This window comes from Apiospora aurea (assembly GCF_038362705.1).
Source record: "Apiospora aurea strain CBS 24483 chromosome Unknown utg000001l_segment0_segment0, whole genome shotgun sequence".
NCBI classification, from domain to species: Eukaryota; Fungi; Ascomycota; class Sordariomycetes; order Amphisphaeriales; family Apiosporaceae; genus Apiospora; species Apiospora aurea.
In genome coordinates this window covers 4,989,154-5,015,416 of record NW_027117388.1, presented here as the reverse complement: position 1 = coordinate 5,015,416, position 26,263 = coordinate 4,989,154, and the positions used below count along the sequence as shown (strand labels likewise).

At 53.3% G+C, this 26,263-nt stretch overlaps 7 protein-coding genes across 7 annotated transcripts; 3 read left to right on the top strand and 4 right to left on the bottom strand.

Moving 5' to 3' along the window:
• Window positions 1–294: 294 nt before the first annotated feature.
• PG986_001530 (putative translocase of inner membrane) lies at window positions 295–784 on the top strand (the record flags this gene model as incomplete). Its single annotated transcript, XM_066837752.1, has 3 exons — window positions 295–308; window positions 395–470; window positions 599–784. The coding sequence occupies 3 exons, from the start codon at window positions 295–297 to the stop codon at window positions 782–784; spliced, it is 276 nt and encodes a 91-aa protein (XP_066706645.1).
• Window positions 785–1,533: 749 nt separating this feature from the next.
• PG986_001529 (uncharacterized protein) lies at window positions 1,534–7,150 on the bottom strand (the record flags this gene model as incomplete). Its single annotated transcript, XM_066837751.1, has 4 exons — window positions 1,534–2,898; window positions 2,950–5,188; window positions 5,230–7,014; window positions 7,077–7,150. 4 exons carry the CDS (start codon window positions 7,148–7,150, stop codon window positions 1,534–1,536), a joined length of 5,463 nt encoding a protein of 1,820 aa, XP_066706644.1.
• A 773-nt stretch (window positions 7,151–7,923) lies between these two features.
• PG986_001528 (indole-3-glycerol phosphate synthase) lies at window positions 7,924–10,305 on the top strand (the record flags this gene model as incomplete). The annotated part of the gene is made up of 2 exons (XM_066837750.1): window positions 7,924–8,252; window positions 8,310–10,305. The coding sequence occupies 2 exons, from the start codon at window positions 7,924–7,926 to the stop codon at window positions 10,303–10,305; spliced, it is 2,325 nt and encodes a 774-aa protein (XP_066706643.1).
• A 681-nt stretch (window positions 10,306–10,986) lies between these two features.
• Window positions 10,987–12,084, top strand: PG986_001527 (uncharacterized protein; the record flags this gene model as incomplete). Its single annotated transcript, XM_066837749.1, has 1 exon — window positions 10,987–12,084. One exon carries the CDS (start codon window positions 10,987–10,989, stop codon window positions 12,082–12,084), a length of 1,098 nt encoding a protein of 365 aa, XP_066706642.1.
• Window positions 12,085–13,334: 1,250 nt separating this feature from the next.
• Window positions 13,335–15,970, bottom strand: PG986_001526 (uncharacterized protein; the record flags this gene model as incomplete). Its single annotated transcript, XM_066837748.1, has 2 exons — window positions 13,335–15,559; window positions 15,784–15,970. 2 exons carry the CDS (start codon window positions 15,968–15,970, stop codon window positions 13,335–13,337), a joined length of 2,412 nt encoding a protein of 803 aa, XP_066706641.1.
• Window positions 15,971–19,315: 3,345 nt separating this feature from the next.
• On the bottom strand, window positions 19,316–21,418 carry PG986_001525 (uncharacterized protein; the record flags this gene model as incomplete). The annotated part of the gene is made up of 1 exon (XM_066837747.1): window positions 19,316–21,418. One exon carries the CDS (start codon window positions 21,416–21,418, stop codon window positions 19,316–19,318), a length of 2,103 nt encoding a protein of 700 aa, XP_066706640.1.
• Window positions 21,419–24,171: 2,753 nt separating this feature from the next.
• Window positions 24,172–25,764, bottom strand: PG986_001524 (uncharacterized protein; the record flags this gene model as incomplete). The annotated part of the gene is made up of 4 exons (XM_066837746.1): window positions 24,172–25,211; window positions 25,274–25,435; window positions 25,495–25,668; window positions 25,704–25,764. The coding sequence occupies 4 exons, from the start codon at window positions 25,762–25,764 to the stop codon at window positions 24,172–24,174; spliced, it is 1,437 nt and encodes a 478-aa protein (XP_066706639.1).
• Window positions 25,765–26,263: the final 499 nt, after the last annotated feature.

Here is a 26,263-nt window from a genome sequence, read left to right as displayed (position 1 = left end):
AAACACCGACGCCGCCGCCCGACGCCCCATCAGGATAGGTACGTACCCACCCGATCTTATCTTATCCCTCAGCTCCAAGCTTGAGGGCCGGCATGGTGTGGGTTGGCAGGCTGGGGCCTGGGAAGCTTAGCAGAGTGCAGTGCAACTTTTCAGTAGGTTAGTTCAGTGCAAGTACAGACAGACGACGACGTCAATCTATTACCTACACCACATCGAAGCTCTCCTCCGCCCACCCATCACGACGCACTCTCCCCTACAACAAGAAACCAAAATACCCTCTCGCCCTATATCAAAATGGATCCCACGGGGTATGTGAACCTGGCAACTAGGCCTATGTATTACGGAATGCATTGGCGAGTTATACAGCAGAGCTAATGCATCAAACCGTACACAGCCTTGGACTGAACGCCACCGAGTCGCGCGAGCTCGAGCAGCGCCTGCAGAAGCGCCAGATGAAGGAGTTTATGGGTGTATGTGTTTCTTCTTTCTTCAGCGCCTACAATTATCCCTCGACCCCTCTCTTCCCCTCCCAAAGATATATCCTCTGGGCTCTTGTCATGTAGACAGCAGAAAAAGCTAAACAGACAACACTCGATAGCTCTTCAGCAACCTGGTAGACCACTGTTTCATGTCCTGCGTCGACGACTTCACATCCAAGTCCCTGTCGACCCGCGAAACTGGCTGCATCACCCGCTGCGTCCAGAAGCAGATGGCCCTGTCGCAACGGCTGAGCGAGCGCTTCGCCGAGCACAACGCCGCCATGGGCGCCCAGCCCCCGAAATAAGCTCTGACAGCGTTATAAGCGGGAGGGGAGGTTGCTGTATGATGGATAATAGCGAAATGATACACATGAAAGCTTTCGCGGCAGCGGGGTTTTGCCCCTGTGAGCCTTCAGCTTGCCCGGCTTTTCAGGAGGACTGGGATGGAACAGATCCAATCTACTGTGTATTATGATGAACCGAGACTGGCCTGGCTACAGCTGCGTACTATTTCTCCAAGTTGGCGGGGAATATAATACGTAAGAGACATGTAACCAGGACATCTTGCGTGTACTATAGAAGAGCTCCTCGTAACCATTTGTATATCGTGGTCTATGTGAGTCAGAAGGATTAACTAACCACACCAAACAATTTCACCTCCGCCATGACCATGTTATTTCGCAACGTAAAATCAAACAAGGAAATTCATGGTATTAGGACTATTGGCCGAGACAAAACCGATTGATTGTATGCCGCCTCAAAATGAAGCTCCCATTTTTGGCTTCAGACTAGATATTCTCTATCTGCATTGCTTTCCAAACATGAGGCACTTGAAAAGAAACGCCCCAAACTCCACCAAGGAGCCAACCCGTTCATGCCCTGCTGTCCACATCTAGACCAGCCAGCAAACAGACATGTCACCGTCTTTTCCGTCGTACATCAGCACCCCCTGACCACCTAGATAGCTGGCGGTGGCCTCGTCTCCTTCGCGCAACCAGGCGTCATCCAAGTCGCTGGCTTTATCTTGAGAAAAGACCAGGCTCATTGGCCACGCTCATTCCAGGCCCTCGGAGAGAACCATTCGAACCTCTTCCAACTGGTTGACCACCTTCTCCTCCAGCTGGCTCTCACACCCCCGCGCTTTCCCGGCGTCGCTTGGCTTCATCCCCTTCCACTCTGCTTCGCGGGAGCCCAGGGGCACTAGGCGTTCGCGCAAAAGCTTTCGGCTGCCGAGCCAGAACTCGACGTTCTCCAGCAAGCCCGCGGAATCCCACTCCACCTCGGGGATGTCACGGGCATTATTCGCGCGGAGCGCAGACAGGATCCGCGTGATGAGTGCGAGCGAGTGGATCTCGGAGGTCGAGAGCGATGTGATGAAGGAACTACGGCTGTTCCTGGCTGCTTGCGTACGCGAGGCACCTGGCGCCTCGAAGCGTTCGACACTGGACGCCATAAGACTTGGGAACTGATCCAGCACATGCGCGACCTCAGGTGCAATCGTTTGGCCAAGGGCACTCAGGACATTCAGGAGAAGCGGCACGATGGCCTTAGCCCAGATGCTGTAGCATCGCTGTGGACCAACAGTTTCCGCAAATGGTGACACGTTGGGCCGGTTCAGGTACGTGGCCAGATTAGCAGACGTGATGTGGTTGAGTAATCCATCGCACGCAAGTTGTTCGGCGACCACCGGAAGGGCCGAAAGTTCCAGGAGGAATAGGAGAGACAGCTCGCCATAGACGGGATCACCTTTCTCGGCAAGTTTGTCGGACCACGAATAGAGTGAGACCGCCACGTGTACCCCATCATGGGCGGCCATGATGTTGACAATTTGTGTCTGGCTCTGGTTGATGCCAGGAATGCAGAGGCAAGCTTGCATTATGGCAGTCAGTATCGCAACGTCTTCCGGGAACACAGTCGCATCCGAATCATGGACTAGTGATACGAGCGTCCGGAACCCCCTGGCCACAGTACGATCCAGTATGCTCAAGACAGTCTGGGTTACACTAGTGATTGCGCTGTCCATGGCCTTTTTGTCTGCCGCCGTCTTCGCCGTGGACTCGAGAGCCCGCACCTGGGCACGCAGCGTGACATAAAGCAACTTGAGTAAAGTGCGGTAAAGAGTCAAGTTCTCTGAGCCATATGGTTCTTCAACGCTACTGACTGTGGCCCATAGTGATGTCAACAACTGGGCAACATCACCTGCGGATGGCGTGTTGTTAACGACGCGCTGAACAAGCATGAGCGCCAGGTTGACTCTCGAGTCAGTAAGTCGCTCGAATATCTGTTCGTGGCCTTGGTTTGCTTGGTTGGCCTCGAGACACTGTTCGGCGACCTGTAGCGATTGCTTCTTGAGGTTTTCGTGCTGCGGTAAGCAATTGCTTAGCTCCAGCAAGAGGAACTCCCAAGCATGGAAAAGAGCCTATATAGTGTTAGCCACGAAGTTCTTCTTTTCAGGTTGGAGTTAACTGACGATCTGAGCCTCTACGAGAGACAAGTTAATATTCGCTCGCTCCATTTCGCTCTTGTATCCATTGTTGCGAGGTCCAATCCACCCAGCATCGAATTGCAGCATCTTGTCGGCGTAGCTCAACGCATAGTAATACTCGGTGCCCAGTGATCTGGGTTCGAGAAGAGTACGCTTGAAGTTGTCCAAGATACACACGGGATACTGTTTGCTGAAATTCCTCGAAAAGTTGGCATGGAGGGCACCATTGTAACCTGAAACTAATACCCCCTCGCGAAGGAAGTAGTCAAGGTCAGCGGCAAGTTCTTTCGCTAAGCTATTGGCCTGTCCCATTTGCCGCAGATGGAAGAGTTGCATTGCGAATGTCTCGGCGATGTAAGCAGCAAGTCTTGCTTCCTCACATGCCTGCATAGCGTTGACCTTCGCCGTTATATTCGAAGGTTGCAGGTTTCGCACGTAGGATCGTAGCGCTGTGAGGAAGTCGCCATGGTTCTGCAGGTTGAAGATCGTCCAGGGCCAGTAATTCTGAGCTGAAGTGACAAAATCCAGAATGCATAACGCTTCTGAACTGGAGATTGAAGAAATGTGTGACAGTCTCTCAAGCGCCCTTGTCAGAACCGAGTCTGACGATGATTTGGACATCTTGTCATGGCCATTCCTGGCGTCACGCGGTGTTTTGCCCGTGAGCAAGCAATTTGCCATCCATTGTTGTCTGTTCCTTACAATCGTAGAGAAGAACCGCCATATGACAGTCACTTCCTCGGTCTGGTCAAACGGCTTGTCAAGCGTTGACAGAAATAGTAAGAATGATCGCGATAACTGCGGGCCAAGGTACCCAAGTAGCGAGGGCGGCTCTCCAGTCGCCTTGCCGGCACTGACTACAAGAGCCTCTAGTAACACCACCGAAGAACGTCTGTATTGGTCGTTTACGGCGCCAATCTTTGCTATGAAGGGTGTAGCTTTGAATAGTTGTTGCTCAATGGTTGTTGAAGACTGGTCAACCGAGTTGGCTACCCTGACAAGCGTTGTGGCCAATTCGAGGACCGCGTTCGTCCGTTGTGTGAACGCCTTGGATGCGTTTGTGAAGATCGTAGTTTCTGGCCACTGAATCGCAGCGACGAGTGTAGCCAAAAGAGGTTGAATTCTTAAGCTTCCTGCAGACGGTGCCAAAAAGCTGTCGATAACGTATTTGGCAGCCAATTGTAGCGGGGTTGTAAGTGTCTTTTTGCTGGTCATTTCATCTGTGCTGAACGTGTACAGAATGGTCTTGTTCATGATTGGCAGAAGCTCGCGGAGGAGGATCGACCGCTGTATTTCGTTCTGCAAACGCCAGGTCGATGAACTCTCCAGGATGTCCACAGCGGTCCGTGATATCGCAAGAGTAATTTGGGTGACAATCTTGTCAGACACTCCAAGCCAAGGGTTCTCCACTTGTTTCTGTCGCGTAGTGGTCTTGACGGTCGTTTTTCGCTGTACGGAGCTGCTCATGGCGGTTTCCACCAAAGATGAGAAGACTCGGACTGCCGACATAAGGAAATCGAACCGCTCCCTAGACATCTCAAGTGATCCTATCAGACGCGACAGCTTCCCGGCTCTGGATTCAGTAGCCAATAGTGTGCATCTTGACATATAAGACCAGACCCGCCCAGGACACAGAGGTAAGGCCGCATCCAGGAATTGCAAGCAAGCACTCAGAACAGTCAGAACAGAAATGTCTGGCTCACCCTCGAGATGCACATCCAGAGCTTCGCATACCACTGACACGATGTCCTTATTGCGAGGAAGAGCACGGCTCGCTTCCGCCAGTACCGCCAAACCAGCTTCAGGATTGCCTGCTGTGCCTGTCCCCTTTGCTACCTCTGTGAACTCCGATTTCACAAGAGTGGCAATCATAGTGATGGCATAGGTCATTTCTAAGACCTCCAGACGATCAAGCTCTTGCTGGTACATGTTTGGGGTGACACTGGCTTCGATTCGCTTGCCAAGCAGCGCCAAGATCGAATGTGGGTAGTCGATCTGGACGGTCCTGCCCTCGTCAACAATGAAGCGGCCTAAAGAGCCAGCTGGTATCACAAAGCTTTCTTCTTCCGCTGAGGTCAACCTCCTGTTTGAACTTGCGATGAAGAGGGGAAGGTCCTCGGTAAGGCAAATCGTATTGGAGTTGTCTTCTTCATGTGCTAGTTGGTAGGCGTTGAAATGCGCAGGAAGTTCGAAGGTAAGGGTTTCTCCTTTTGCAAGATCTGGCCTACCATTTCGGACACCTCTCCCGCCGTGCTTGGAGCACACGCGAGAATTCGGCTCAGACTGATAAAGGGGACGAACTCCAAAGGGAACCGATTGACGGCTTGCATGAAGTAATTGTTTAAAAATGCGGGGTCCTGGAGAGCGCGGACAACGATGTTTTGTTCGGGCAATATCGTAGCAGGACGGCAAGCTGTCCAGTAATCGAAGTCGCCACCTGAGAGTACTGCAAGCAGTGCTCCAACAGACTCACTCCTATACCCGATGTAAGGGAAAGTTGAGGTCAAAAGGTCTAATAGCACGATCCGCATCCGAGACCCAACAGGCGCTGCAAAAATCGATTCTTCGGAGGTGCCGAGATGAAAGGCCAGACTAGATACTATTGCGTAGACGAGGCCTCCATCTGTGGCCGCAGCTGCCAGCATATGGGCAGGTTGGATATCGCGGTCCAGTTGCGTATTAGCCAAGAAGTCATCATATCCGGTCTTGTCAATAGTCGTGATGCTGCCCGCCGAGTTACGTCTGCCACTGCCCGGTATCATTTGGGTTCCCGAATCGTAGGTTTCGATGGCCTTCTGGTTCTGGAGCGCATCTCTCCGCTCCGCGCGCTCCTGATAAGAAGCCCACATACCGTGCAGAATTGGTACCCATGCAAAAGCAATGGGTATAGCTGGCACAATATTCCGTTCCGCACCTGCCATCGCAACCTGATGAACTAGCTCCAGAGCATCTGATGAGCCAATGTATTCCGTGTTGGGATCAATATCCACATCTCCAGCGAAAGATTTGATGACCCGGGGAAGGTTGAACATAGCCAGTGAGATCAAGCACACAAGGCATTGTACCGGCGTTTCGAGCTCGCCCAGCCCTTGTGTCGACCCGATGAGTTCTAGGAATGACGTGTCTCCGAGGAATTGGAACCACTGTTGAAGCAGCTCGGCTGGGACAAGAACTTGGCTTGACAAATCCAGCAATTGGAAAGCAACAGTCATGGCATGGATTGCCTCCGTGACAAAAGTCCTCATCCGTTCTATCTGTAGGTCGTCCCGGTGCAGAGATTTATCCTCAGTAGCAGTAGTAATGTCACCGCATACTTCTATACTATCGCTCACCACGGTGAAATAACGTGAGACCAAGGCATGGTACGTCTTCGCAGGCGCGTCACTTTGGGGTGTGAGAGAGGTCAGGCCGTATGCTTCGAGGAACGAGTCGCGAATCTTAGTGGTAGCTTCCGTGGCCGTTTGCAGAGATGGAAGCCTCTGCTGCAACATCAATGTGAAGATGTAGTCGGTACACATGGCAAAGTGGCGGCGCTCGGTAAGGTACGTGGAAAATATGCGCAGCCTTCTGGATTCGGGCTTCTCAAAGTCGGACTCTAAATCAGAAGCGTCGGGCAGGCCGGACAGATTAAGACCGGGGATGACCGTAGAGGTTTGCGCATTCGTTGCGCCGGCGGCTTCCTGGAGGCTGACCGCATCTTGACTCGAGATGGCCCCGACGAGTTGACTGCGAGCTCGCGACTGGAACTCGATGACGACGATGCGCAGAGCAGCAAGGAGGTTGATACGGGCGTTTTTGCTAAGCCAGAGGGTGTCTTCTTTGATCGTCTTCACATCGTATTTGTTATTTGGCGTTGGGGTGACCTGTACAGCCGAGGTTCGGGTCTCGAACGCTTGCTTGTAAGAATCATTATCGCCGGCCTCGAATACGGTGTTGGGCTTCGTGAATAGGGACTTGATCTGTGGGTTCGTGAGAAATTCGACGACGGCTTTGCTACCCTGCCGATGGCCAGTGGTGTCTGAAAGAGCTGCAGCTAGGAGCCGCCATGATCTACGAGCAATCGGGTCAGCATCGTACAGAGCATGCGCGAAGGAAGAGAACCATCTACCCACAGGACAATCGTTTCGCCTTTCAGGCAAGGCTCTAGATCTGGTAAATAAACCTTGTCGACGGCTTGGGGTGCCATCGCTGTGAACAACAGCAGGCAATGGTGACAGCTTAGTGCATCGACTTGACGCGACAGTGGCTGGCAATTCTGGGAATCTGGCGGCTTTACAGATGGGGCGCGTCTTGACACGCTTTGCTTTGCGTGTTTTGTTATAGAATGGATTGATGATGGAGTTCGGGCGCAAGTGTTGCAATCCAAGCTTCCTACAGATTGGAGATTGGAGATAAGCTGCCAAAAAGTTCAGCCTAACCTTAGGATGGCGGGAGTGAAGCTCTCTCAAAAGCACAAAAGTCCAAGCTCCCAAACAAATCTGGTAAGTTAGGAGCAGACAGCATGTAAACAATCCCTGTACCTGCCCAGAAATCCAATGGCAGCCTTGCATCAGCGAGCAGGGCGCCCCCGTCTGCCAGCCAATCGCTGCGCGCATTGAGACAGGCATGTCTCAAGGCAAACAGCAAACAGGTACTGCGCACCGTCAGCCTTGGTGGGGGGCGATACCGCATTTTTGTGTCACGCAAACAATCATTGCTTGATTCCATCCAGCCCGGTCTGCGGCCGCCGTGGGTGACATTGGAGCTTTGATAAGGTTACCTTACACGGATGACCCGACTCCGATTCCATCCCTTCTGCAGTCTGTGCTTACTCATTCCGCAACTGCCGGGCGTGACTCAATTCGTGTCTGGCCATCGTTAAGAGAGTTCTTTACCCACCCCTCACTTCAGACTTCTTTGTGTTCTTCTGGGTGGATATATTTCTTCTTGAGCTCCTCCGGGCGTTAGTCACCCAACACCATGGCGGCCTCCAACCAGGAAGACATTATTGACCACTCCCCTCATCACCCCAAGCCTGCTGACCCAGTCCCGACGGCCTCGAACCTGATCCTCATTGACAACTATGACTCCTTCACTTGGAACATCTACCAGTACCTGTGCCTTGCGGGTGCCAAGTGTGAGGTGATCAGGAACGACAAGATCACCATCGAGGAGCTCGTTGCCAAGAAGCCAACTCAACTTGTCATCAGCCCCGGACCTGGCCACCCGCACACAGATTCTGGCATCAGCCGCGATGTCATTAGACATTTTGCAGGAAAGATTCCTATTTTCGGTGTCTGCATGGGCCAGTGAGTCGTTCTCGTCATCCCACTTTTACCAAGACAATTGCCTAATCCGGCAATCAGACAGTGCATGCTTGACGTTTATGGTGGCGATGTCAAGTTCGCGGGAGAAATCCTGCATGGCAAAACATCTCCCTTGAAGCATGATCGCAAGGGCGTGTATGCCGGACTGGACCAGGACCTTCCGGTTACACGATATCACTCTCTTGCTGGCACCCATGTCACTCTCCCCGAATGTCTCGAGGTCACCTCGTGGATCCCCAAGGATGATGACACTAAGGGTGTCATTATGGGCGTGCGCCACAAGGAGTATACCATGGAGGGCGTTCAATTCCACCCCGAGAGTATTCTGTCCGTCGATGGGCAAAAGATGTTCGAGAACTTCTTACGCCTGCAAGGTGGTACTTGGGCCGAAAACGAGCGCATGCAGAGTCAAACCCATGCGGCTGCGTCTTCAGCATCCCAGGCCGCATCCGCTGCCACTGCGCCCGCCGCTGTCCCTAAGAAGACCAGCATACTGCAACAAATCTATGCCGATCGTCGGGAGAAAGTCGCGGCCCAGATGCAAATCCCTTCACAGCGTATGCAGGATCTTCAAGCTGCATACGATCTGAACGCCGCCCCTCCTCTGATATCGTTTGTGAATCGGTTGCGCCAAACGCCCTTTGATGTCTCTCTCATGGCTGAGATCAAGCGGGCCTCGCCATCCAAGGGTGTATTTGCGCTCGAAATCGATGCGCCTTCCCAGGCCAAGAAGTATGCATTGGCTGGAGCCAGCGTAATATCTTGCTTAACTGAGCCTACCTGGTTCAAAGGCAGCATTGACGACCTCCGAGCCGTCAGGCAAGTCCTTAACAACATGCCTAACCGCCCGGCCATCCTGCGGAAGGAATTTATATTCAACGAATACCAAATTCTGGAGGCCAGACTAGCTGGAGCAGACACTGTGCTACTGATCGTGAAGATGCTCAGTGCCGAGGACCTCACACGTCTGTACAACTACTCCCTATCCTTGGGAATGGAACCATTGGTCGAGGTACAGAACGCTGAAGAAATGAAGGTGGGGATTGAATTGGGATCCAAGGTTATTGGTGTCAACAACCGCAATCTTGAATCTTTCGAGGTTGACCTCGGCACGACAGGTCGACTTCGCAGTCTGGTCCCGAAGGAAACTATCATCTGCGCTCTCAGCGGTATCAACACTTATGAGGATGTCGTAGCCAACCACAAGGACGGAGTGAATGCTGTTCTCGTTGGCGAGGCTATCATGCGAGCGCCAGATGCATCCACCTTCATTCAGGAACTATGTGCTGGTAAGGTGACGGCCAAGAGTCCCGAAACGGATCACCTCTTGGTCAAGATCTGTGGCACTCGAACACCCGAGGCCGCTCTGGCTGCTTCTCAGGCAGGTGCAGATCTAATTGGCATGATCATGGTGCCAGGGCGGAAGCGAACAGTAACAGACGAGGCAGCAACGGCCATATCGAAAGCAATCCACGACTTCTCGCGTCCGGCCTCCAACTCAAAGGGTGGATTGCCCGAGAATATCGCCAGTGATTTCTTCGCGGCAGGAGTATCAAAGATCACTTCTTACGGGAGGACGCGACCGTTGCTGGTAGGAGTGTTCATGAACCAGCCCCTAGATCAGGTTCTAGAGTTGCAGCGTCGGTATAATCTGGACATCGTTCAGTTACATGGGAACGAACCCCTCGAGTGGGCCACAGCCATTCCCGTCCCGGTGATTAAGAAGTATACACCAGAGGCACCTGGCATGGGCGTTAGAGGCTACCATGTCCTTCCACTGCTCGATTCCGGATCCGGCTCAGGACAGCTGCTTGATGGCGTGGGCATTAAAGCAACTTTGGCCAGAGACCAGGAGTTGCGTTTGCTACTTGCAGGAGGCTTGGACCCGGACAACGTCACTGAAGTTGTCAAGGCCGTCGGCGCCGATGGCGGACGTGTTATTGGCGTGGACGTAAGCAGCGGTGTGGAAGTTGACGGGCAACAAGACCTCGACAGGATACGACAGTTCGTTGAGGCGGCTAAGGCTATTCGTTAAGGTAGCCTCAGCTTCCCCATCACGCGTTCTTGCATGTTACTGCATATCAAATCACGTAGCTATTGAGATGGGCTCTAGTATTGACCTCGATGATCAACCAAGCCTGACTTACGTAGATTGGAAGAATAGATGCGGTCAATTGCGAACCGTGTTCGCTAAGGGGAAGAAAAAAAAGCATGCCTGCAATTAGATGACAAAGGTATTTTCAAATGGTCGTAAAAGCGTGCGAACAACTACCCGGGTAGCTGATGAAATTGACCATGGCCTTTGTCCTTAGATTCCAGGAATGTGTGAATTCATGCAAAGAACAATTGCATCGAGCTCTGGAAACGAAGTCGCATACAGACAAAGGATCAATTGGCTGTATCCTGCTGTAGGTGGGATGTAGCAACACCGTTGCTGAGTCGAGAGAGCTGATCCTATCATGTTGGTGCTGAGAAAGCTGCGGGGCGATACTTAGGTGAAGGCATCGTGTTCTCGATGTCTCTTTGCTAAGGGCTTATACGGTTCGCAGGTACACTCTCGTAAGGCCTCTCTGTCCATATCTTACCTTAGGATCGATTGCGCCTCCCTCAACAAGTCTGCCCTCCCCGCGCCTGGAGATGCGCGACTCGATCTCTTCCACCCCCGTTGTCCTCGATCGCAACTGGCAGCATCTCGCGCCTGCCTTTCTTCTTCGCTATGGTTGTGAATCGACGAAAGAAAAACACCAGACCCTCTCGGGAGGATGTTGCGTCAAGGGAGCCCAACATACTCCAGATGTGCACTATGAAATTCGGGTACCCGGGCACACCGCCCTCGGAGATCAAGCGGCCCCATTTGAAGCGGCAGGCCGAGGCCTTCGCTGGAGGAGATCCATTCTTTGACGAGCAAGGAGAGAGATCGCCGAAGAAAAGAAGAATCCAAAGCCTCCCTATTGGTCTTCCGAAGGACAAACATGTTCTTCTCTGTCGTGGGAGCGCAGCTGCCGCCCGACGATATCGAAAGATCCCCGATTCTTCTCCTACTGCTGCCAAGACGAATACGAACACTGGAAGAAAGTCGAAGCAGCTCATCACCGCAGATGAGTCGACTACATTTGGCCGACTCGATCTCTTTGCATGGCAAAGCGACTATATTCATACCACTTCATCTCGAGCAACTGCCAAGAGCAAGAAACGCCAACCCCCTAAAAAGTCTCGACAGGCTGTTGCTTCCCGGCTCGTACTCGGAAAGGGTATCGCAGATGTTGGTGTCTGGCTAGGCAAGGATACCACGAGTTCTTCTCATGCTCTGGCTCGGCAGTTCTCGGGAGACAGTCTACTCGACGGCATCTTGGGGACTTCGACGGCATTGACGAGATCCGTGGCGCTCCGTCATCAACATCCGTTACGGCAACGATCACTGAACACGCCTACCAGAACACCGGTCAGCGTTGAAATACTACAGACACCGACTAAAGTCACAGGCTACAAGGATGTGACAAGGAATGACTCTATTGAGGGTGAGTTTATTACCTGTCTGTTGGCCGTGGAGGCAGTTTTAACAAGGACTACAGTAATGGCTATGGAATGCGACATCAACGAACCCGCCACGCCTGGTCGTCAACTTCGATCATCAAAACGAGCCCGAGAAGGCACGGAAGAACCTGGAACAGCTCTTTGTACACCTACGAGAACCCCGAGAAAGCGGATTAAGAAGATGCCGTCTCCGCCTCCTATTCCGACAGTCGTGACTAGAAGCATGAAACGCAAGATGGAAGCCCGTGGAGTTCGCTTGAGCCTCACGGCACTGCCATGATATACTTGCGAGAAGCAATATTATGCACTTGCATAGGGAGAAACGAGGTGAGAGGACGGGCTGCCTGCTGTTAAACGGCCAGCCAGTCTCTTTTGTTGGGGGGTTGTACTATTCGTCTACCAACTGAGTTTATCTTCTACGCGTTTGGGTTACCTATCTACCGTTAGTCTGGCACCGTGCTGCAGACCAGGTACTTCTGTATGTAGTACTATATCTTGGTACATTAGCAATGCATTGAATTGTCTCAGGCCTTAGCTTTGGTGACACGCCCACGTCATCTTGTAAGTAGTAGATCGTTGACGAAGCTTCTTCAACTCGATGTGCTACGTAAGATGTAGTCCACGTTTTATTTCTTGCCCGTGCCAGCGTGATATGTTCGGATGCAGATGTCGCAGGTCTCTACGGAGGTATCCCCCCTTTATGCCAGGGAGGGGGTAGCAGTAGCCTTTGCACGCGCCTGCGATAACACTAATGAAGTAGAGGGGGAAGGACAGAGACCACCCGTCTGCATCACATGTCACCAAAATACATTCGTTTTTCGCTTGGTTGATCCCCTATAGCGAACCAATTTGTCCGCCTCACTTTCTTATTGGTCAACTACGCGCCGTGAATATGCAGCACCCGGAGCACGTTTGGTGCAATAGGAGTACGTTGGGCAGAAAATAGTGGGATATCCATTGGGCACTGGAGGCCCCGTGGGGTCCCCTAGAAAACCCCCAAACCCCTAGGGGTCCCCGGGTGCTAACGATATCGCCTAAGGTTAACCTGGGTCGTTCTTCGAGCAACTTCCCCAACTCAACTACAACCTTTCCTTTGTTTCAGAAACCCGTCGAATTACACCTGGCATGGATCTTCTTGGATACAGCAATGGGCCCCGTCGATATTCCATAATTAAAATTACCTTTTTAACTTGCAGCAAAGACAATACGCAAATGGTAAGTACATTTGGAGGTAAGATACAGAAATGAGCGGTCCAGCATCCTAAATTTCAACGTCCAATTTTCAAACCCTACAAGAAGCCGCCATCAACCATATCCCACACGCCTTCCGAGAAGATGAACACATCCAGTTCATTCAAACATCGTGCACTCATAAGAAGCCACATGCCATCGCCTGGTACGCCCTCGGAAAGTGCAGTAGAGATATCATAACGGCAAAGAAAAAAAAAGAGACAGGCCTATCCTCGCAGATTCCTATCCGACTCCAGTCTGGGAAGAACAAGATCCAATTACGTCTTCATCTACGGTCGCTCATCGGTGGCCGTGTCTGAAGCGCGACTCAAAACGTGGCCCGAGCCGCGGCTCAAAGGGGTTCCCTTGCCGCGGTAGCACATCGCGGTCCAGCGAGTAATCGCTCATTCTGGACTCGGGTTGCCGATACGGCGGGTCATCGAAGTCGACGATGATATGGTGCGTGTCCGTGGTATATGGCTCACGATGCCCATGTCCGTCGGCTCTGGGGCGGGTGCGGTAGGTGTTGCGGACTACATGAGCACCTCTGTGAGAGGTGGAAAGGAGAGGGGAATGGGAACGGTAGGGTCGATGGTGGCGATATAAGCCACCTCCTCTTCGAGCGGTATGACGATTTCCTGCTTGACGATAGTCAGGCTCGTACTCGGTGGCGTCTTCGTCTGTCGAGCAATAGGAAACGGAGGAACAAGAATCAGACGATTCCAGGGTGTCGATTGGGTAAGTTGAATGGCATGGCACGCAAACCCTCTCACGGCGTGTCTCGCGATATGTCTCACGGCGCGGCTCGGGGCGTTCAACATGTCTGACACCCGCTCTGGTTCGTGACAAACGTCGAGCAGGACGATCATCCGACGACATCTCGTCAAGGACTCGATTCTTCTTCTTCTCGTCTTCGCGACCAGAGATGTAGGCCTTGTCCTTTATCCTCTCGATTTCAATTTGACTCGGCTGCTGCACAATCACAGGGGCTGGTGGTGATGGTGGTGGTGGCCGATTGAAAGTGTGGTGGGGCACGGAATAGGGGTTGGTTTCTCCTCTATAATGAATCCTGATGGGGCTATGTTCGTGGTAGGGAGGTCGGTGGCGGCGTCGACTTGCCTCTCTCCTCTGGCCTCGCGACCGACTAGCTGACCGGCCCTTTGCCTTGCTCTTCGTTTTACCCTTCTTGTCATTCTTCTTCTTATCCTTCTTGCCACGACTTTTGTCACGAACTTTGCTGTGGCTCTGACCGCGGTTGTGGCTGCGGCCACGGTTGCCGCGCCTCCCGACACGAGACGATGAGTTGGTAGAAGAGGAGGCCTGGGTCGGATCTGTCAATACAGACTCGTCGTCCGACCAACCCGAATCCCTGTCCGAATCATCCGTCGATGAAGAACCATCACTGCTACTACCTGAATCACTCCCGACCAGAACTTGCGGCGGTCTGCCCCTGCCCCCGCCCCCGCCGCCTCCACTCATGACGACCGGAGGTGGTGGTGGACCTATCCCCACGGGGCGTCCGCTGGGAGGTCCAGGGAGAGGTCCATGGGGCAGTCCCCCAGGCGGTCCAGGAGGCCGCTGTCCTTGATGCGGCCCCTGAGGAGGGTGCCCTCGCATGGGGACCCCGCTCACGGGGCCCCCTGGTCGTGGATCTTGTGGTTGCTGGAACGTAGTGGGTCGTGTCATCATTCGTGCTCTCGATCGGCTTTGCAAAAGAGCGGCGACATCGACATCCGGGCGCGGTGCCCGCTTGAAGTATACCGTGAGTGAGAGCCTTTCCACTTGTAGCTTCTCATGCGGCGGATATGACGCATGTCTAGCCTTGCATGAAGAGGAAACTTTTCTTGGCTTGCTTTTATTCCTAGCTCTACTCTTGTTCGCTCTTTGTTTCTCATGATGTTTCTTGCATTTGTCCTTATGATGCTTCTTGCCTCTGTCCCCGTGCGGCCTTGTTGCAGCTCGGTGTCCTGTGTTGTACCGGGCAGTGGCCGGGTGCACCTGCTTAAGCTGTTGATCTATTTGAACGAGTGTCCATTGATAGTTTGCTCGATCGTATTCCTTGTCTGTGAGCTCCTGGATGGAAAGATCTATGTGCCGTTGCAAGGCCTGGCTCAGGGCTGCTTTCTTCTCCAAGAGGGGCTTAGTCTCTGAATTCAGTCGGTGAATTTCCTTGAGAAGCTGTTCCTGGGATAGACTCATGACCCTAGTCTGGATGATCTCCTCCCAGGGAGATCTAGGCACATATTCATCGTCGCAGTCCAATACGTGGCTGTTGTTGTTGTTGCACTTTTCATAGCGGTGAGCTGCGAAGTCTGTGCACATGGCCACCATGTCTGCATGTGACATTGCCTGGTGACGGATGCTTTTCACCTCCACCGCCGGCCCTCCGAAGCGGAGGTCAAACGGGATCGCCTCTGGTGGAGGCGGTGGGGGGATCTTGGTGTTGAGGAGGCGGACCAGGATGGTGCGGAGGAAAACGGACGATGGGGTGTTCTCCAGCCATGGTGTCTCGCGAATAGGAGGCGCTGATGGTTAAGAGCTCGAAGCAGTATGTGTGACTTGCAGCTCCTCTCGTCCAAAAGCTATCAAACAGAAACCGAGAAGTAGTAAGTCGGAGGATGGGGTATATGAGTGCAACAACCGATGGTGTTATGAGTCTACCTAGTCATGAGCAGCTGACTGTCAAGATTGATAGTGATTTCGGTGTCTCGAAGAACAATGAACAGTGAAGGCTACGTTGGATGATCACGGATAAGATCAATGGCGGGGTGTCCCAGCTGATATAGCACCATCGGTTTCCGGGCGGAGAAGATGAAGCGGGAAATCAGACAAGGATGTGCGTTGGCCCAAAGCAGCAAGCCATGGTCATCATGGGGGGGGATTCTTGAGACGGCATACAGGAGCTCGGCGGTGGTGGCACGGCAGATACGCAGCATCTTGCAGGCGGTCTTTGCCCGCCCATATAAGCTCCAAGTATCAGCCCCCCCCCTTGTGCAAACCGCTTATCTCGCACCTCAGCTTGGTCAAGCCGGGATGTCGCCCGGGCAATACGATCTGCTCATTGATTCTATTTGTCATGGAAAACAGAACGGCGCAAACTCGACAGGCTTGATGAGCAGCACTACGCTCTTCCCAAACCCCCACTGCACTGCCAATCCATGGGCCCGTATACCCGGAGTACTTCTTTCCTCTCGACTGGCAATCCTGGAATATGCTGCCAGCTCTTGGGCAACAGCAGGCTGGCTCCTGGTTCTCGCTGTACTTTGGCGCGAGCGCGTGATGCTGGAATGCGACAAGGAGCTTGCCGCGCAAACAAACGTGCAACCGCAATCAAGCGCGGGTGGGAGAGTTCCAGGCGCACAAACAACCGCTCCCTGGCCTGCGGCTCGGTTGGTTCGCAAACGGAACGAGGCATCCAGAGCTAGAAAACGACGGTTGCCTAGAATGGGCGAGGTATGGTCCTTTTGGCCATTTTCACCCAGTCGATGGTCAAGCATCGAAAAGGCTGGCGCTCACCTTGACGGGGCGGAGTATAGCCTGCAGCCAGCTATCGGTCGGTCAGCCGTTGCATGCCCAATCAGCACCCCTGCCACATTCCCGGGGGAGAAAGCGGGGCATACGTACATTGTCTCCTTGTTGGGATGTTGGATGTCACCTTTGGCACATTCCTTCGGTGCCGTCTACAGTCATGTTGCTGACGTGTTACGTCTGACAAGCTGCGCAAGTGGCATATCGCCGGGGTCTGGAAGGCTCATCGGTGTAGTATCATTCTGATGAGTTTGGAGCTGCAAGATACATCAAGGTAGATGGGTACAGTAACCCTCTGACGCATGAATATGGCCATTCGTGTATCGACCCTCAGCAGCCGGGCGACTCACGTCGGCGGTGCGCCCGATTTGCCTGCATATGGGCATCGGGAACCAATCGTCAGCACACGCTTTCTTCAAGCCAGCGTTGTCGTCGTCTCGCATGGATGTATATATGAGGCTCCGCGTGGGGATGATCAGCGCATGTACACCTACTAAGTAGGTACTCGCCACGGCGTGTTTTGAGTCAATTGGCACGTCCGAGCTGGGCATCACCGAAAGTGCAGTCGTTTCTAGCCCAGTGGCTTCTTGCACGTACCCGTTCAGTACTGCCCATTTTATCGAATCATTGGTTACGAGGAATCGGGGATTTCCTTCGGCTCCCCCCTTTTTTCCAAGATATCCCGGCAATAAACCCGGTGCAACGATTACCCTGCTTCAGACCGCCAGACTCGAGGGCTCATTGACAAATAAGAGCCTTGGTCATTCATATGGCCGAATCCTTCGCGGCCACGCCACCGCGCTACCGCTGGCGAACATGCCAGCAATCACATTGGACCCGGGCGGCTCGGCCCCGTCGATACATCTGACGAACAACTGTCCCTGGGCGAACTCCATGCACGCCATTGTACTTGCTGCAGAAACAAATGTCCCCTAGGAAGCGAAGCCGCCAGATGTAAGATTACTCGCAGCATCCGCCTCCTCGGGTCATTCCCCCTTCTTTTCCCCCTTATTCGTTTTCTCCCCCCTCTTCCTGTCGAAAAAGAAGATCGGCGAGCCTGCAGAATGGCGTGTTTTCAGACATGCTGTCTCCTAACCAAGCCTTTTATCGGCACATCCAGTCAAGCGTTGGCACCAATGATAGGCTGACCGGCCGGCGATTTTCGAAATCCCACGTAGTGCAGAGCCCGCCCTATGTCTCGGTCTCTCTAGGAAACTGCTTGGATGTTCCTTGTTTCTCAGCCTGTATTGATGCCCAACGGTCGTTAAAGCTGTCATGTCGCCGATTTTGGATGTATGGGTCATCGAAAGTGTGTTATCGGTGATTTGCTTGCTCTAGAGTCAACGTCTGTATTTGTGCCTAGTCAAGTGGTCACAAGTCCAGGAACCATACGGGTTCTATTAGGGACACTGGGAAAAGAGCCCCCTTATTCATGTCAATACTGGGCTGCGCACCTGCTACGAACGTACATAGGCCGTATCCATTGACTGTGCAAACTGTCAATCCAACGTACAGAGCTTCTTTTTCGCCTCTTCGAAAATACACCCCAAGCTTTGCGACCACGTCAGCTATGGTCAGTCGGTCAAGTCTGAGTCCTGTAGTAAAAGCATATTATTTATTTTTCACGCATGGACCATTCCCTCGAGTCCATAGACGCCATGTTATGGTCCGGTTGCTGGAGATGGGGGTAAACACCCGCAGCATGCGCATGCGGTTCTTTTTCTCTCAGAAGTCCCTGGAATCAGCGCCAACCAACCAACTCCTATACCGCATTCCTTCCATTACTCCATAGGCCCGAAATGTCTACTGCGCACTTACTCGAAACCACCACAGGAGCAAACAGCATGCTTGTCGCTTTCTAATGGGGAACCGTAGCTCATCCCATAATTGTATTGCATAGCTGTTGCCTAAGTGTGTTTCCCAAGAGGATCTCTAATGATGCAAACCATGTCCCACAAATCCTTCACCATCCAGACCACAACCACCAAGTACACCAACGCCAGCACCCGGATCGCGAAAACCAGCTGAGCCGTCCTGCGCGCAGTCGCACTCATCTCCGGCGGACTACAAGGCTGACTACCTCCCACCTAATGCCACCTACCTACTCGGTGAACCTTCCACATGATGATTGAGGTTCAATAGGTTGTAGATGTTGTTGCAATTGCTCCTACCTTCTCAAGCTGATGAAATCTTAGGTGCCTAGGCACGCTGTCAGCTTCTATGAGAGACAGTTGGCATCAAGTCCGTGCCTTCTAGCTTTGCCATGTGGGATGGTAGGTAGTTGCCTGGGCTGATGCTGTGACTGCGGCAAGTGCAGGACATCAAAGGTCCGGCTGGCTATCAGAATGTGCCCCCTTTCCCATCAGTTTCAGCAGGTGTCCTGCATCTACCTATGTTATGTCAGTTGTTGCCATCACTTGAATTGATCCACGTGGGCAGGCCGCCACTGTAGAACGTCGGAGTTTGTAATCAAACACACATATGTCTCCTGTGGTTTCCCTGGGGGAGTAGAATACGACTTCCATGAGAACACAGCGGCCCTGCTGAGACTACATGTATGTACGTCAGCGTAGTTGCCAGTGCTGCCACGGTTATTGGTGCATCGGTCAGCGATTGGGTAGTTGTGGAAGCAGCGCCACAAGGCCAAACTTTCACTTGCTCAGGGTTGTTGTCGAGGGCCACGTCCAAAAGGACTTCATCGGAACGGTTGCGGCGATTTAGGTGCACTTGATCAAACAGAAGAATTGACAAGCTTAGCGAAGATATATCTGTTTCGCCCTATCACTAGCAAATCCCTCGCCGTAAACTTCGAACAAACCCACCCTCTCGTAGAGGTCAGTGTCAATAACTTCTTCTTGATAGTCGTCCTCCTCGCCCCCAGAGTCTTCACCCCATCTGGCACCAGCACTCGAAGTGAGCAGTATCAATTCATAATTGACCTCCAGAGCCACTCTGTCGGGCACGGAGCGATCGCGACCCCCGTGCGCCGAGGTCCACGACACCGGTTCAGCCTCCCACGGCAGCGGCGGCATGCTCGTCGCTCGAAGTTCCAGGGACTCGCGCTCGATGAAGGCCAGCATGAAGGTGCGGCGGTTCCTGAGCCTTCTAGGGTACTTTAGCCCTCGTCGAACATTCTCGTCGATCTCCTGTTGTTCTCTCGCGGCGATCCGCTCCGGCTCTTCCACGAACCACCGCGGATCGTCCACGATGCCGCGCCCCATCAACTCTCCACGCTTATCGTAGATGTAGCTCGCGCAGCTGCATTGCAACGACGGCGGATCGTAGTGCCAGGGCTTGTTGCCTATGCCGGCGCCCAGGAAGGTCGGCGCCCCCGTGACGGTGGCTCCCCGCAGCACGGAGAAGAGGCGGTCGGCTTCGGGGTCCCGGTTCTCGGGGCAGGCCAGCAGGATGAGGGGCTCGTTGTACCGCGCACACTTGATTTCGAAGCCTCGGGGCTCCCTTCCAATGGACGAGAAGTGACGGTGGCGGCTTCGGGTGGCGTTGCCGCCGCTGCTCGTCAGAGGCTTGGTGGAGTGCCAGTGGCTGGACAAGAAGACTTTCTCGCCATCCCAGTGTAGCCAAGACATCAAATCATCGCGCCTCCAGTCGATGGTATGTGAAGGACTCAACAATGCATCGAGAATAGACGCCATAGTTGGCACGACATCGCCCCACCATAGCAGATCCTCCGGCAAATCGCCAATACTATAATCCCATCTGAACGGCGCAGGCGCCGGTTTCGGTATGCCGTATTTGTATATTACCGCTTGGAGAAACTGGAACGGATCTTCGCCGTGAAAAGTGTTGTAGCAGCGAGAGAACGCCTCGATCATAGTAGAAAACCGAGTCGTTTGCATTACCCCGGTACTCGTATCTGGACACATGTCTTCTGTGAATTTACGGAGAAACTCGTTGTTGGGATCTTGAGCGGCGGCGAACATCACCGAGTCCTGGATAATCGCCCGGTTAACCAGCCGAGCACGCAACGTGTTGGGGGGACTGCGGTTTGAGTCTGCTGATAACTTTCGCAACTTGGCACCCCGTGAGTTACTGATTCTGGTGCCTATGGGATCCTGCCGGGCTCTCTTCGTCGAGCAACGCCGAGCACCGGCTTGCAGCTTTTGCAGCTTCCCTGTAGATGGTAGCGCCGATGGCGATGGTGCTGGAGGTTTGGCCGACAATTGAGAAGAAGTAAATATCGGTGGGCTGAGGACACATTCACGCGGATTGACATGGAGGCGGCTGTATCGACTATGGGTGCAGTGGTGGGCACACGCCCAGATGGCATCACCATTCCTCAAACAGAAGAGCTTCCGCGGCGAGACGAGACGGTCCAGGAGAGCGCCAGGATCCGTGAAGAACGGATAAAGGAAGAGGCCAGCATCGAGCTCTTTTGGCTTCGGAGGGTCCCCGCCCCTTAAATGCGCATTATAAGCTTCTTCCATCCTCTTCGAATCCTTTACCGGCTCCCCGATCCGGGACTCTTTCTCATAATCTTCAACACAATAGTAATCCGGCAGCGCAATGTTGACCTTGGCGCCCTCAAAGATATCCATATAGCTCATTGGCCACCCATCGCCATCGTCATCGGGGCTCCGGAGCGAGCACAGTACATCGACCCAGAGATACTGGATCCCCAGCTCTAGGACGACACGGATCGCGTCGTATAGTATACCAGCGGGAACCAAAGTCCTTGTGCCCGTCTCGTCCAAAATTTTGGTAAGTGCAATACCGTCTTCGATTGCCAGCTGCACACATTCCACGTAGCTGCGTCGGGGGACCACCTGGCCCCGCGCGTAGCTTAGTGTAGCCCATTCTGCGACATCGAGATTCAGGATTTGCTTGCGGTAGACCATTTTTACCCTCAAAAGGTCCCGGGTTCCGTATTTCAAGGTAGAGAGGTCGAGAAGGTAGAGAGGGACCCTAGAAGGGCCATAACCCTGGGCGCCCCGTCGGCTCGATGTGCCCGAGCCCAGGCATGTCTTCAACGACTTGGAGGCGAAAGGGAAGACGTGTTCGTTGATTTCCATTCTCTCGTTCGTTTGTGATTTGATTTCTCAAGTAAAAAATATATATGGGAAACATCCACTCGCTCTGAGAAAAGCTTCTTGGTCGAGTTTGTTGGAATCGAGAGAGGTTTCCCCCCGAAAAGTTCCAGCAGCGGCCAAGACAGATATTTTGTCAGGGGACAATAGGCATGCCCGTGCTTGCTTCCCCGACCCCCTATCCTTTGTAATCCTAGGTAGGCAGGTAGCATGTTTGCTCGAGTCTATCAGGCGGCACCCCGAAGCAGTTTGTAGGAGAACCAGGAAACCCGTTGAACAATGAAGACAATGTCGCAAACTCCCTCTGCCACCGCCACGTCAGGATGAAGTGGACGCGAATAGGTCCTTTCTGGTCCGGGAAGCCATGTCGAATCCCAAAAATGTGCGGGAATGACGTGCAAAATCAACAGAGGCTACCGTAGTTTGTCTTTGCCCCGGCTCATCTGCCCAGTCTTGAACAAACGTACAAAGGAGTCGAGTCATCAGGCCTCTTCGAAGCATCTGATACCTATATCCCCCGAACTTCACCTATTCCCCAAATGAATGAATGCGATTCTTATCTTAATACAATTGTGTATTGCTTCTCCGTCCTCCTTAACCGGACATCTTCAAGTTGAGTGAGCACCATACTTCCTTCCTATGCACACCTTGTACGAACTTAGTGTCAGCAGTGAAGTAGGTGCTTACCTGGAGGACAAGCAAGCACCGTGTTTCCAGAGGCCCCTCGACTCCATCGTGAAGACTGGTACTCCGGCTCTCGAGGATAAAGTGCGAGTGGTCTGTCTGTACCAGCAAATGGTTCAACAGCCATCCACTCCCCAAAGAACTGCATCGCCCTTCATCGCGCCAGCCCTGCCGCACAGTACCTCGGCTGTATTCACCAGTCTCATGATTTTAACAGCGCTCTCCCGTTGCGGCTCGGCACGGACCCGGTACTATTGGGAGCTGAATATGACGCAGTTTCTTCTCGGAGTCACCTAGGCTGGCTAGGCTCGCCCAGGCCGCCTATTTGGGCAATCCTCGAGAAGAAGGAAAAGAAGGGTTGCGCAAATGCGCTACGTATCATAGCTCATAGCTTGACAGTCCGTTCTACTTTCCGCCCGTGGGCCGATCGTTCCAGAGTCGCCAACTATGATGACATAGTAATCCCGGCGGAGTGGTGTCGTCGGGGGACTAAGCAGGCTAGATAACTTCTAGATGGGCGGGGCTCTTTGATGTGCCACTAGGATCAGACCCTTGACAGGACAGCATGTTTCTGATGTAGGAGCTCGGAAGAAATTGTTTCGTGGGGTCCGAGATGTCTTCGTCCGCCCACAGCGGAATTTGATGAGGCAAGAAGCATTGTTTTGTAATTCATCCCAACTCAGATGGGATACATCAACTCCAATTGACAGCCTCGACGATTAGACGTCTCGACCCTGGCTTCTCTAGCTAGCCCAGTTTTGTTCCTCCATCATGAAGCAACATTTGAAATATCCCCCAAATAATCCTCAGGCAGGCTTCTCTGATGCATGGCGCGGGCGCGACAGCACTGCTGTAGCGTTGAAAAGCGTAGTTGACGTACTTGAGACGGCTATCGCATGTTGGTGAGAGATGCGACGAACTCGAATACGAGGTATTCTGAAAAACCACCTTCCTACTTCCTTCATGGCCTGATACCACGACACAGCCTCCCGATAGTTTCGACATAATTGATAAGAGTCTGACTAAGCATGTCACGGGTTGGGGGCCCTCCATCCTGAGACAACCAGCGCGCCGGCCACCCCTGCAGTAGTTCGTTGCGGTGCTGAATCACTAGCCTGCCGTCAACGCCGTCCAAAGGCCTACCAAGATCAATGTGATTCCCTTCGAGAAAAATTGCCTTGAAGTACACTAGGGCATTCGAAGCGCTGTTTCAACTTCTGCTCTGGCCATTCTGGGGATTGGAATATCACCTAGCGGCATCCCCGACCCGTACAACCATGTTTCTGGAATCAAGACAGCGGCTACCAAGGTCGGCTTGGCAGGCAGTTGTCGACATTGCCACGGCCAAGCTCAAAATTGACTTGGAGAGGTACGTGGCGTGACGTGGGGCGCATGCTGGCGACGAACATGAGTCCAATGCGACCAAACAGACACTGCTGTGGCGGGTATATGCCCAAAGCCTTGGTCTCGGCAAAGCAAACAAGGAATTTGCTTCGTGTACCCCAAATGACGCCATGATGGCGCCCGGCAGATTGGGGGGGGGTAACCCAATGGTACTTGTTAGGCCCGGCGTCCAAGGCCGGATCTGAGTGGGGGTTGGTGCAGGGTCCGTGTCGGATAGATGGATCCCCAGATGGTGGAAACATCGGATCGGGATGTGGTGAGATGAAAGGACGTAGGATCCAAGCAGTTCGACCACGGATACGCGCACGCTATGCAAATCATGATGCCAATCCTGCAAACAGCAGTATGTTGCATTGACAAAAACCAAGATGGGGGGTAGAGTACTATTGTGGTAAGGGTAGTGGTACCAAGAATAAGAGTAAAATCGTAAGTCTCGTATACAACAACGGTAATGCACTGTGAGCTGATTCGTTTCATCATATGATTCCTCCAGGAGGGTCGTAGGCTACTCCACGCGCGTTAGTTGAGCCAAGGCCGGCGCTGCCTGGGGCGTCTGCATCGACCGTGGCCGTGTTCGTTTTGCGCAACATGAACATGGGCTTCTTGCCCTCCTTGTCCAGTTGCTTGAAGAGGATGAGGGGCTTCTCGTCCAAGCCTAAGCATCGTTCCTGGTCGCCGTAGACAATATATAGTGCATATTGGTCCCAGGGTGCATTGATTTGATACTTTCGGAGAGCGGCAGGGAGAACCTTATAGCAAGGGTCATCCATACTGACCCTAAAAGACTTGAAGATCTCCACCGAGGATGAGCCGGAGCCTGGGGTGTCTGGGGCCGGAGTCTGCATCCGACGTGGGGCAACCGGCTGCTTGGACGAAGCGGACCCCGGATTATATGTGTGGTCGTTTTCGGCGAATGTTGACCGTGACGATGGAGTCGGCTGATCTGATCGGTAGGATCTCGAACCTAGAGTAGCACTGCCCATTGTGGGGGGTGAAGTAGGCGATGGTATGTTTGGAGAATAGCCTGGTGACGTGGCTTGTCCGGAGCCGTTCATGGCGGCGAGATGGGAGGACGAGAGGACGGCTCTCTCGGCGGCGCTGGCTGGGTCGAGTGTTTGCTCTACCGACGGCCGCTCGTGAGTAGTCTGCAAATAGGAAGGAGACGCGTTCTTGGGAGTCGTACCCAGCACAATCTTCTTCGTAGAGTACTGCCTCTTCAAGTTCCCTCCCGATGATTGAATGGACGAGGGTGTCGGCGCTGGCGGAGATATGGTAGAAGACTCGTAGCTGTAGCCTTGGTTTTCCCGGGCGCTCACATTGGGCAGTGGTTGTTGCGCATTTTTGGCCAGCCGCAGAGCTGGCAGCATATCCTCACGCAAGCGCCTGTAGTCGTCGGTCAAGCGGCGCAAGTCTTGTTCGACAAGGCTCATCCTCTCGTCTCGAAGACGGAGCTGCTCCACGAGATGTTTGATGTCTTTTAAGGTGGCTGTCGCGTATTGAGCCTCGGCTTCGGCAGCTATATCCAGATCGTGTCAGCTGGGCTCCGTAAGCAATGTTTCCCATGCAGCCAGTACTTACATTGAGGCACGTAGTGATCGCTTTCTATGGGAATGTCTTGAGCTTTCTTCACATCATAGACGCTCTTAAGGATGGTCAGGCGATGACCGACACTCGCCACCCCCATAGATTTTAGGTCATCGTGCAGAAGAGCTACCAAGGCTTCACCAACAATCTCATTTTCTGCCAGCCTTCCGTTAGCCAAAGAACTCGTGCGAATATGCAACCCGGCGTGCACCCACCTAGAAAACGGTCGGAATATTGTTCCAAGCCAATGGTAGCGACAAAATCGGCGCATTCCTCGGCAGTCCACTCTGTTATGATGGTCTCGGGTAGGCGATCGGCGCTGCTCCTGTGGCCATAGGTGGTAGGAGTATGCTCGGTCGAAGAGCGGCCTTCGGAATCGGTGGGGAAATCTCTGAATCAGTCGCAAGCACAGGCGAATGCAGACTCCTCTCATACTCGTCATCGGCGTCCGACTCGGCATAGGCAGTTCCCGAATCGAAGTTCATGGTGCCTGCTTGCGGCCGACTCTCGGTTGGACGATCCACGTGGGAGGGCTATAGTCGAGTTTCGATGGTGCAGACTGCTCTGCGAGGGCGAGTATTCGCAAGCTCTGGGCACGACGAAAGCCCAGCCAATTGGCAATGCGAAAGAAGCAGATAGCTGTCGAGCCCGGAGGCTAACTTGGGGATCGGCTGATGGGTGTTTTTGATTTCGTCGTGGGGATGCTGGCGAAGAGGGGGCTGGCGGCTATGACGAGAAAGTGGTCGCACCGACAGGCAGATTTGGGTTGGTGGTGGTGATGACTCCAGCTTGCTCTCTCTCCTTGCTAAGTAAGCGGTCCGAGGCTCGAGCCGCTTTGGATGCGGCCTTTGTCAAAGGGGGTTGTCGATTCAAATTGGCCGTACGCTCGGTTGCTCGCTCGTTGCACGATTAGATTGAGTACGTAGGCTGTGCGGGAGCTGCAGTGTGTGTGCGTGTGCTGCTGCAGGTTGACAAATAAGTGGA